Source organism: Conger conger, chromosome 6 (genome assembly GCF_963514075.1).
Source record: "Conger conger chromosome 6, fConCon1.1, whole genome shotgun sequence".
NCBI classification, from domain to species: Eukaryota; Metazoa; Chordata; class Actinopteri; order Anguilliformes; family Congridae; genus Conger; species Conger conger.
Window position 1 is genome coordinate 25,360,290 of NC_083765.1, and position 11,744 is coordinate 25,372,033.

Consider the following 11,744-nt stretch of genomic DNA (forward strand, 5'->3'; position numbering starts at 1 on the left):
CAACTTCCATAAGACAGGTGTACAGCCATACAAAAAGTGTGTGTGTGTGTATAGATCCATGTTTGCATGCGAGTGTGAGTGTGCATAGATCCATGTTTGTGTGTGTGTGTGTGTGTGTGTGTGAGTGTGAGAGAGGGAACGGGTAAGGAGTGATGGTGTACCCCTTTCACGCAGATTCCGGAACAGTTTGGAGGTTCCTTTCCAAACGGGTGGTGTGTCTGAGAGAATCTTCTCAAGCTCCTGAATAAAAATAAACCAATAAAATCAAATCAAAATAATAATAATAAAATACACATAAATACAAAAACAAGGATAATAACACATCAATGTGACTGGTGCATGTTCACATGCAATAGTTTACTTGGAAACAGAGTGAAACCTAAGTAATTTTCTTTGAGATGGTAGACTCCATTGTCTGTCAGAGAATCAAAAGTACAATTCAGATCAAACCTGTTTGGTGAGGGACCTCCATGACTTCTTATCTGGAGAAAAAAAGAATGCCCTCGGTAAGAACACATGCTTATTGATAAAAACTAGCGGAGAGATACTGAAGAACAAAGAAATTATCACCAGACACGCTTCAGCCCTACTACAGCAAGGGGAAGAACTGACTGGAACATTTCACAAATATACCTGAAAGTACAGTAATGTTCTATGAGGGTATCCTTTTCCAAGCAATGAAGTTCATTATGAATTGCTGGCTAGGGGTACAATTTATGTACCTAGGGTATCACACCAGTGATAAGCGTTTGTACTTTTATAGACATTTTCTGATACCTTTATTTCTTAGAGGTTACAACAGAATCCTTGTGGATGATTCAGCGTCTACGACGCCTTTCTCAAGTTCTCAGAGGAAAGTGTCATGGATGTGTCATAGTCACTGAGCAACATCCCGGTCATTGTTTATTAAACGTGTTAAAAAGCTCCTGGTGGTTGAGGGATGTGTTTCAATATGCTCGTCTCTCCTGTGGGTTTGAGAATGGAACAGACCTGTCTCCGCCCCTCAGTTAGAGGCCGGCGCTCGTTTACCCACAGTCTAAACACCATCAGCCTCTTCCCTTATTTGCAGCGGCTCCTTGCTGTTTTACGGGACTTCTGTGAGTGAAGCCAGCCCTTCTCCCAGAGAAGCTGCCGTAGACCTGGAGGTACTATCTCATTCTCACGGCAACCAACTGAACAGAACTTCAGGGTGTTCCAGGGTTGCCTTGACAGCGGGATTTAACTGAGGGGATGCCCCCAGAAGCTCACTGCATGTACGCAAATGTAGAATGTAAACCTCCAAATCTCGAAAAAGAAGAAAATACTATCAACGTAAATTCCCGAATCAAAACATGTTAAGCCTACACCTGCAGACTTTCCACATGGCCGCGTAGCATCGCGATCCTCAAGATTAGAGTGGAGCAGATTGTAAGAGAAGCTGGCATCAATACAGTTAAGTTTATTTGAAGATACGACCAAGGAGCAAGATCACTTTGACACGGAATCACGACAGTAAATCATCTTAAATTAATTGTAATGTTTAATCCAAATAGAACAAATTCATTTTAGTTGCTGTGTTATACTCAGTTGTGCCATTCGGACTGATTTTGTTTTGAAGACCTTATAGATTATATTGGTTAAGCTATTTAACATTGAGAAGGTATAGTCACATCCAAATGTGTAACTTGCTAGACATATTTCATCTCAGAATACATTGCCTAAAACATTATACTGACAAATTTTTGAGTTTAAAAATGTTATGATTTAATTTAGAAGATGTTGCACCTTTCCTGTTACTGCTAAACCATATAATATGAGAAATATGTGGATTATATAACACACTCGGTTTAATTTTTTTACATTTGCATTTGATTTATCTGAATGTACACAGCACTTTCAATTACCAAATGCTGGGGGTGGTGGGGGAATCAAACTGAATTTTAATGAGAAACTGATTTAAAAAAATTGAAATTGAGCGTTTTTTCTCATAGCTTTATAGTAAATTTGATGCTTGCTTCAAGTCATATCTTAATGCCTCCACTTAGCCGCTCAGCACAAGGGCTGTTTACCATTACTGCAGAAAGGATTGGGTTCCAGTGAGCAAAAGCCTTAATCTAGACATCTAGGGGGTGTAAATGGAGATTGAGCAACGTTTTCACTTAAACAGACTAGGTTAACTGCAATATAGTTCCGGTTGTATCCAGATATAGCCTGGCTGCGTCCTAGTAAGCAACAACACTTTCACTTTGGACCCAAATGTAGCCAAGTTTTCACCTGAATGCCAAGATGGCGGTAAACTGACTTTTCACTGACTTCACAACAAAAATGTTCACAGGGGTGTACGTACTCTTGGGTTCGCTCATGGTGAGGGACTCGATGAAGTTGAGCGGTGTCATGTAGAGCTGGCCCTCGTACTCGACCGAGCTGAACATGCGGAACCTGTGCTCGTGAGAGGACATGTGCACATCGCTGTCCTCAAGATCAATCATCTGAGCCTGCAGTGGAACAACACATATCAGCATCATTCTTTCTTCTTCTGTAGTCCTCATTCTGGGTACAGACTTTCATTCACTTTGTTTTTCCTGCACTGCTGACAGCAATGTTGATGTACGCTCTTAATTAGTCTGGTTTTTTGATGTAAAAATTCAATCTAAGGGGATTGGGTTTTATGGAACCACAAACAACAGGCAGAACTAGGAAATAGGATCTTACACCAAAAGACTTGGTGTGGGATTCAGTCAGAATAGAACAAGTGAAACACTTACATATACTTCTGTGACAAATATTGATTGAATAGAGGCCTGAGTCATTGGCTCATGCACTTAAATGAGAACAGGCAGAACTGAAACGAGTCATACAGTATTTTGACAGCAGTACTGAGCTGACTAGCTGAACCATGACAACAGAGCAAAACCAACAAGGACAACAAGGTCACCACAACAACCACAAGGAAGTAACAAACCTTTAATTTTATTTCCTGGTTTAAGGTGACGGAAGCTCTCTAAGCTTGGACCCAACAGAGGGCTTGTGGAGTAGTGAAACACAGCAGTGGAGGGGTATGTAGGGGTGGAGATTGTGCAGGAGACAGGTGGAGGTGGGGTGGAGATGGTGCAGGAGAGACAGGTGGAGGTGAATGGTGAGGTGGAGATGGTGCAGGAGAGAGGGGGGAGGTGGATGGTGGGGTGGAGATTGTGCAGGAGAGACAGGTGGAGGTGGATGATGGGGTGGAGATTGTGCAGGAGAGACAGGTGGAGGTGGATGGTGGGGTGGAGATTGTGCAGGAGAGACAGGTGGATGATGGGGTGGAGATGGTGCAGGAGAGAGGGGGGAGGTGGATGATAGGGTGGAGAAGGTGCAGGAGAGACAGGTGGAGGTGGATGATGGGGTGGAGATTGTGCAGGAGAGACAGGTGGAGGTGGATGGTGGGGTGGAGATTGTGCAGGAGAGACAGGTGGATGATGGGGTGGAGATGGTGCAGGAGAGAGGGGGGGAGGGGTATGTAGGGGTGGAGATGGTGCAGGAGAGACAGGTGGAGGTGGATGATGGGGTGGAGATGGTGCAGGAGAGACAGGTGGAGGGGCATGTAGGGGTGGAGATGGTGCAGGAGAGACAGGTGGAGGTGAATGGTGAGGTGGAGATGGTGCAGGAGAGACAGGTGGAGGTGGGGTGGAGATTGTGCAGGAGAGACAGGTGGAGGGGTATGTAGGAGCTTGGACCCAACAGAGGGCTTGTGGAGTAGTGAAACACAGCAGTGGAGGGGTATGTAGGGGTGGAGATTGTGCAGGAGACAGGTGGAGGTGGGGTGGAGATGGTGCAGGAGAGACAGGTGGAGGTGAATGGTGAGGTGGAGATGGTGCAGGAGAGAGGGGGGAGGTGGATGGTGGGGTGGAGATTGTGCAGGAGAGACAGGTGGAGGTGGATGATGGGGTGGAGATTGTGCAGGAGAGACAGGTGGAGGTGGATGGTGGGGTGGAGATTGTGCAGGAGAGACAGGTGGATGATGGGGTGGAGATGGTGCAGGAGAGAGGGGGGAGGTGGATGATAGGGTGGAGAAGGTGCAGGAGAGACAGGTGGAGGTGGATGATGGGGTGGAGATTGTGCAGGAGAGACAGGTGGAGGTGGATGGTGGGGTGGAGATTGTGCAGGAGAGACAGGTGGATGATGGGGTGGAGATGGTGCAGGAGAGAGGGGGGGAGGGGTATGTAGGGGTGGAGATGGTGCAGGAGAGACAGGTGGAGGTGGATGATGGGGTGGAGATTGTGCAGGAGAGACAGGTGGAGGTGGATGGTGGGGTGGAGATTGTGCAGGAGAGACAGGTGGATGATGGGGTGGAGATGGTGCAGGTGAGAGGGGGGAGGTGGATGATAGGGTGGAGATGGTGCAGGAGAGACAGGTGGAGGTGGATGATGGGGTGGAGATTGTGCAGGAGAGACAGGTGGAGGTGGATGGTGGGGTGGAGATTGTGCAGGAGAGACAGGTGGATGATGGGGTGGAGATGGTGCAGGAGAGAGGGGGGGAGGGGTATGTAGGGGTGGAGATGGTGCAGGAGAGACAGGTGGAGGTGGATGATGGGGTGGAGATTGTGCAGGAGAGACAGGTGGAGGTGGGGTGGAGATTGTGCAGGAGAGACCGGTGGAGGTGGGGTGGAGGTTGTGCAGGAGAGACAGGTGGAGGGGTATGTAGGGGTGGAGATTGTGCAGGAGAGACAGGTGGAGGTGGATGATGGGGTGGAGATGGTGCAGGAGAGACAGGTGGAGGGGCATGTAGGGGTGGAGATGGTGCAGGAGAGACAGGTGGAGGTGAATGGTGAGGTGGAGATGGTGCAGGAGAGACAGGTGGAGGTGGGGTGGAGATTGTGCAGGAGAGACAGGTGGAGGGGTATGTAGGAGCTTGGACCCAACAGAGGGCTTGTGGAGTAGTGAAACACAGCAGTGGAGGGGTATGTAGGGGTGGAGATTGTGCAGGAGACAGGTGGAGGTGGGGTGGAGATGGTGCAGGAGAGACAGGTGGAGGTGAATGGTGAGGTGGAGATGGTGCAGGAGAGAGGGGGGAGGTGGATGGTGGGGTGGAGATTGTGCAGGAGAGACAGGTGGAGGTGGATGATGGGGTGGAGATTGTGCAGGAGAGACAGGTGGAGGTGGATGGTGGGGTGGAGATTGTGCAGGAGAGACAGGTGGATGATGGGGTGGAGATGGTGCAGGAGAGAGGGGGGAGGTGGATGATAGGGTGGAGAAGGTGCAGGAGAGACAGGTGGAGGTGGATGATGGGGTGGAGATTGTGCAGGAGAGACAGGTGGAGGTGGATGGTGGGGTGGAGATTGTGCAGGAGAGACAGGTGGATGATGGGGTGGAGATGGTGCAGGAGAGAGGGGGGGAGGGGTATGTAGGGGTGGAGATGGTGCAGGAGAGACAGGTGGAGGTGGATGATGGGGTGGAGATTGTGCAGGAGAGACAGGTGGAGGTGGATGGTGGGGTGGAGATTGTGCAGGAGAGACAGGTGGATGATGGGGTGGAGATGGTGCAGGAGAGAGGGGGGAGGTGGATGATAGGGTGGAGATGGTGCAGGAGAGACAGGTGGAGGTGGATGATGGGGTGGAGATTGTGCAGGAGAGACAGGTGGAGGTGGATGGTGGGGTGGAGATTGTGCAGGAGAGACAGGTGGATGATGGGGTGGAGATGGTGCAGGAGAGAGGGGGGGAGGGGTATGTAGGGGTGGAGATGGTGCAGGAGAGACAGGTGGAGGTGGATGATGGGGTGGAGATTGTGCAGGAGAGACAGGTGGAGGTGGGGTGGAGATTGTGCAGGAGAGACCGGTGGAGGTGGGGTGGAGGTTGTGCAGGAGAGACAGGTGGAGGGGTATGTAGGGGTGGAGATTGTGCAGGAGAGACAGGTGGAGGTGGATGATGGGGTGGAGATGGTGCAGGAGAGACAGGTGGAGGGGCATGTAGGGGTGGAGATGGTGCAGGAGAGACAGGTGGAGGGGTATGTAGGGGTGGAGATGGTGCAGGAGAGACAGGTGGAGGTGAATGGTGAGGTGGAGATGGTGCAGGAGAGAGGGGTGGAGGTGGATGATGGGGTGGAGATGTCTGCAGTGCAGTGCAGGTGGAAACGATAAGATTACGGAACACTTTGTGACTGAAGGGTGATACAGCCCTCACAACAGCAGCAGGAGGACTAAAATAGAGGTGACCCCTCTCACTGGTGGCTCATCGCCAGGTCCACAAATGAGCCCCCCCCCCCCATCTAACTACTTCTGTTCCATAACTGGAGTCTCATCAAGGCCCAATTCCAACTTCCTGAGCCCACTAACGGAAAATAAGTTTCCCCACAGTGGGAGAGCAGAGCCTTTCACACATGAATGGAGTGAATGAGGTTATGAGGGAAAGTAGAGGTCTATTCTCTGCTCTGTCCTGACATCCTATAATACAACTGAGCCATCACTTCCCCTCCAAGCAACAAATCTCACTCCCCCTTTCGCAGAGTGACTCAGCAGTGCTGCAGAAGGAAATAAATTAATCAATAAAAACCATGGCACTGAAGGTGTGTGGCTGGGAAGGCTACCCCCCACAAAAAAGCCCTGTCAGTGTTTGAAATTACATGCTTCAGTCCAACCCTACTGCGTTATGCTGACTGTTAAGATTCGATATTAGACTCAGATCAACCCATTACATTTATTTCCTCTCTTTCACACATTATTTAGTGTGCAAATTTTCGTGAACTTGCTGTACTTGCTGTATTTTTTGGACTATTTGTTAAAAGATTTTTACACCGATCACCTTTAGTTCATCAGAAATAGCAAAGCTTATGTTATTTTCACACCCAAAACAAACGATACAACAAAAAAAGCATATTCTACATCTGTGTTTTGTATCATGGTTTGTTAGCTCATTTGCAGTTGCATGTGCGCCGTTCTCTCTGTTTCCCAGTAATGACATTACAGGCTGATCTTGGGGATCATCAAGGAATGGTTAGCTCTCAGAGGAAAATGTAGTCGACCACCAACAGTGTCTCTATGAAAACAAACAGCCAATGGGAAAATACATGCACTGGTCTAAAACGCTCACATCACTCACGGCCATTGGTCTTAAATGGCTTGAATAATAGGAACATACTGCACTATGTCTTACAAGTTGATGTGGTGCCAAAGGTCTAGTGCTTAATGGGGACCCACAGTACATTTCTATCATTGGTTTTTAACCATGGTCCTACAGAGCTGTGGAGCTTGGTGGGTTTCTGTTACTTACCACTTAACTGACAGATAAAAGCGGACTATGCGGTTAACTCACCCAGACTGGTTTTGATGGTCTGAACTGATGACTGCTTTTTGGGGAATCAGCCACCAGGGATCAGGGGCCCCATGAACAGATCTCACTCACATTGGGCCCCATGCCCAATATGTAATATTCAATATTCTTTTTTTGCGGGCCCTTACTCCAAAACACAAAAAGAGGCCACTGCACAGAATTTTCAGGAAGTAATTTCACATGTTGCTAAAAATAGGCTGCTTTAGCATGCTCATTATTGGCATAATAGTGTGAAACTGACATGTAATTTGTTCTGTAATTAATCAGGATAGACAAGTCATGTACAAGTACTATTATTATTATTAGTGTGGTTGGTGTTGTTGTAACTATGAGTTTTACTCTTCTGCTGTCACCCTCATTATGGAATTATGTTGTGCTTTTTCATAGTCTTCTGAATGAAGTACAATAAAAACCACATAAATCACGCACATATAGGTAAATAAATAAACAAGCAGGTGACTGGATGGCACATCCAGCTATAGCATTAGTGCTTCAGTGACCAAGAGAGTGGTCAGGAGTCGTGTAAGTTGGTGCCCATTTGGCTGTAGTCTTGCCCAGGGAGGCAGGGTGTTCCCCAACTTATGGAGCTAAAGTCACTCCCCTCGTGGGTCCCCTCGAGTCAGTGTGGTGGAGAACAGCCGTATGACTGCGTGCCACAGAAAGTGACCTGCAGACTGAAAACCTCGACCAGGACACATGCAGTCCTGCTTTTTCCCAAATGGATGCTGGGACAGCCCCACAAAAGAAAACTGGGGATTCCAAATTGGGAGAATATTAAAAATAGGTGATAAAGTGTATAAGGTTTTTATAGAATATGAATTTTCTGAATAGAGGACTGTACTTAAACTCCAAATGTGACTGATTTATCATTAGACTGATAATGAATGGACGGCCATTTGCTAAAAAGCAGAAAGCTTCTTGCTTTTTATGTCCTGGGTGTTTATTCAAGAATGGTAATGCTCAAGAAATGACAGTTATGTGTCCCTCTTAAGAGCTGGAATGCTTCCAAATTCCGAGGTCAAGCAGCAATCCAAAACGGAGTGTGGGAATGACTAAATTTAGACCAAATTAGAGAACAAAAAAAAAGGAAATATGATCGGCCAGTGGAAACAGTTCAATTATATTCACTCACTTTTCCCATGAGTAAACAAAACTATTCCAATGCTGTTTTCCCCTATGTTAGAAATAGTACATTATGATATAAATGTAATGATTTAAGGCACTCGGATTGTCACCATGTTGTTATAGGTTTGAGAATACATTTTTAACTGGACGTCTTTTAGGGAGTATCCTGCATAAGCTTGCCGTACCAAATACAAATAATATATAATAATAACTAACTATACTAATTAACTATAATATTTGGCTTTCTTCGACACAAATAAATTCGCCTAAAACAATGTAGTATCCAGTTATTCAGTAAGTTAGGCCTAACATTCACGTCTCAGTTGTGCCACAATATAATGTAGAGGTTTGCGTACAGTATAGGCCCAATGAATTTTACTCGGCATAAATGTCTTGCCATTGAAAAACATCGTAATGTCTAAACTTTAAATAAATAAAATGTCTAATTAGAAAGAAAGCGTTGCCTAACGCTTGTTCAAACAAATCTGATCTGTATGCGCGCAACATACAGTATAAACAGTAGGCTACAACTCAACATCTCAAGTGAGAGTCAGAAAAGATATGTGCCTCATTTGTGAATGTATTTATTGATTTGTTTATTTGTTTTACTGATTCGCCTATCTTGAAGGCTTGAAGGCAATAGGATAATTGCTAGGCTACGAAGGAAGGGTTTGGCCCCGCCTTTCCCTCTCCGCGCTCAGATTCACGATCGCTGAACTTTCTTTAGAGCCAGGATGCTAGGCTACTTAACCAGTTAGCAAACACAAGTCGGTTAGATTGCAAGTTAGATAGCTAGCTACTAAGCAAATTTTGTTGTTTTTTTAGTTAGCTAACGAGTTGGATACAACATTCCCGAGTAATTTGCTTATTGTCTACTCACAACACATGATATGTAGCTTCGCCGAATGAAAGCTGAAAGTGGACTGAGTTCCCTAACAGTTCATGCGGCATAACTGCGGTCGGAAAAAGCAAATCATAGAAAACAGAGGGTTTTGTGGGACTTAGGCAGATGGGGGAGGGTGGTTTTAGATGCAGTCACTGTTCTCCATCCGATCATGTAGCCTACGTTAGACGGGTATGTTAGCTAGTGGTAATTATCTCCCAATAGTGGCCTAATTATCATTAGACAGGTGAAAACAATAAGTATGTTTTGCAGGCCGCTTTTCTAACTTTAAGAAACACACACAGCCCAAATGGGAATATGACATTTCAGCACCTTCTGACAGCGGAGAGCGCCCTTGCTAAAGAGAGATAACTAATCGCGATGATACCTATTCACAAATAAGACTTCCTACTATTCGAATACGAACATTAACAATTTCCTGCAGCAGATATCTTCTCATGAAAAGGGATAGGCCTACATGTGGTAACTTGGGAAGAAAATGTTTGCAGATAGATACAAACATGAAACGCCTCGGCCACGAAGTGCCTTTCTTTGCTAACACACATTAAGACAATACGACCATTTTGAAATGATGCACAAAACAGGAGACGTGTCAGTGTGACGAGATGGGATAAATGCTAGGGTGGCACAGAGAGCTTTCACTGCAGACACACCAGACTACATTAGCTAACTGTTACCTTTTCTTTAGCAGCTACTGCAGGCAGGGATGGAAGCAGGGCTCCGTGGTTGAGTCGGTATCCCGTCCTCCGTCTGTCGTTATACATCTCCTGGTAGCAGTAATACGCTACAGCACCTCCGGCAGCGAGGCATATTCCTACCGCAATAGATTTATGCGCATTAGTTTTCTTAATTGTCTGAGCCTCGAAGCGATTATTGCGCGGCAGGGAAGTTAAATTAAACCTCGCAGGCTTGTTCAGCGCCAGGAAGAGTCTACGCAAAGCGGCCATTTCTGTTGCTGTGATACAGTTAGGGACAGTATTCCCACACATCGCGAGAACTGGACTTCGTCCCATGGTTCACCTGACCAGTGATGCTGAACCAAGTCCAAGGAAACCCTCTCTGAGAAAGGCTCCCAGCTCTCTCGGCGTTATGACGCCTCGCTAGGGCTATATAAATATTGCACATTGTGATGCTTTGGTAAATGACATACATTACGACGACTTATCACTGCAGTATGATACTGGTCCATAAATTATTTGACTGGAAAGATTAATGAGGTATTATATTTTTCTATTGAATCACTGACTGTAATGGTGAATAGACTACAAATGATTACACTTATTCCTAACAATATGTCACGCAGTGGGTGATTAATTAAACCGTCTGTGAGTTTTGAGATAACAAAACGTTCTGGAATTAAAATGGACTTTGCTTATCCAGTTAAGCTGTTTTAGGGTTTGGACGAATTAAACTTGTTCTGAAATAGGCAAGCAGCAGTTCTGAAATTGACAAGCACACTATTTAAAAAGTCCGTATAGCCTAACGTGTCAGGGTTAAGAATACAGTAAAACAACGCACCATAATGTGGACGGTTTCCTTCATGATGACATTTTGTATTTTATAGAATCTATTAGCTTGATATGGCTTCTTATAGCTAAGCAATGACTGCGTGGGACTGGAGTTGGTAGAATGCAGCGTAGATTATATTGTCACGTATGAGAAATGTATACTCGACGCACAACTATTTACTAAATGCCATTGCCATTTTAGAATTTGGCATACAATTGACGTCTTCGTTGGGAACTATCGATCTGTATCTGGATTGATTGCGCCTTCAGCGGATCCATTGATTTTCTTTTAAAGTATTTTTGGAAATCATAAATACTAATGAACCTGGGGATGTGATGGGGGGAAATGTCCATAGAGATTTCAGTTGATGAATCACCGTGGTGTTAAAGCGGTGGCTTGGTTATCTGCAGTTTGTCGATTCCCCACAGAGGCACTGTTATAGCGCATGGCCTGCGTAAAGACGGAACCACTCCATCAGGGCACGCGTTCAGTTGCCTAAGTATACGAAATATAAATTACGGGCCACTGAATCTTTTCTTCTTCTGGATTATTGAGAACTAGAATGAACATAGCCTAGATAATGTGTTCAAACAGTTTTCTCCTCTTTGTAATAAGGCCTTGCATGTTAAACGAAAGAACTGGCACGGGCCAGAGTCTGCAACTTTGATCGCTCCTCTTTGATATTTTTGACACGACAGATTTAGAAGATCTTGTTCAAAGCTGAGACAGATGAGGTGAATCGTTTGACCCTAAAGCGATCGCATTTGCACAGATGTGCACTGACGTCTTTATTGTTGTTATTTTTGAGCCCACCACATGACAGCGTTTTGACAGAAAAGGATCAGATAAATTAACATCACTAAGTGAAAGAAGTTAAATCGGGGGATTTTTTGTCCCAAGTCATGCACGTTCTTTAGTTTTATC

At 45.8% G+C, this 11,744-nt stretch overlaps 1 protein-coding gene across 3 annotated transcripts in view; it reads right to left on the reverse strand.

Moving 5' to 3' along the window:
- The window catches only part of LOC133130598 (calcium uptake protein 3, mitochondrial-like), a 32,380-nt gene extending 22,225 nt beyond the window's left edge, over window positions 1–10,155 (reverse strand). For all 3 annotated transcript variants that reach the window (XM_061245273.1, XM_061245274.1, XM_061245272.1), the window contains exons 1-4: window positions 9,989–10,155; window positions 2,327–2,474; window positions 451–482; window positions 162–240 (exon numbers count right to left, since the gene is read on the reverse strand). In XM_061245273.1, coding sequence (XP_061101257.1) covers window positions 162–240; window positions 451–482; window positions 2,327–2,474; window positions 9,989–10,075 — 346 coding nt within the window. In that variant the 5' untranslated portion in view covers window positions 10,076–10,155. The remainder of the gene's footprint in view (window positions 1–161; window positions 241–450; window positions 483–2,326; window positions 2,475–9,988) is intronic.
- Window positions 10,156–11,744: the final 1,589 nt, after the last annotated feature.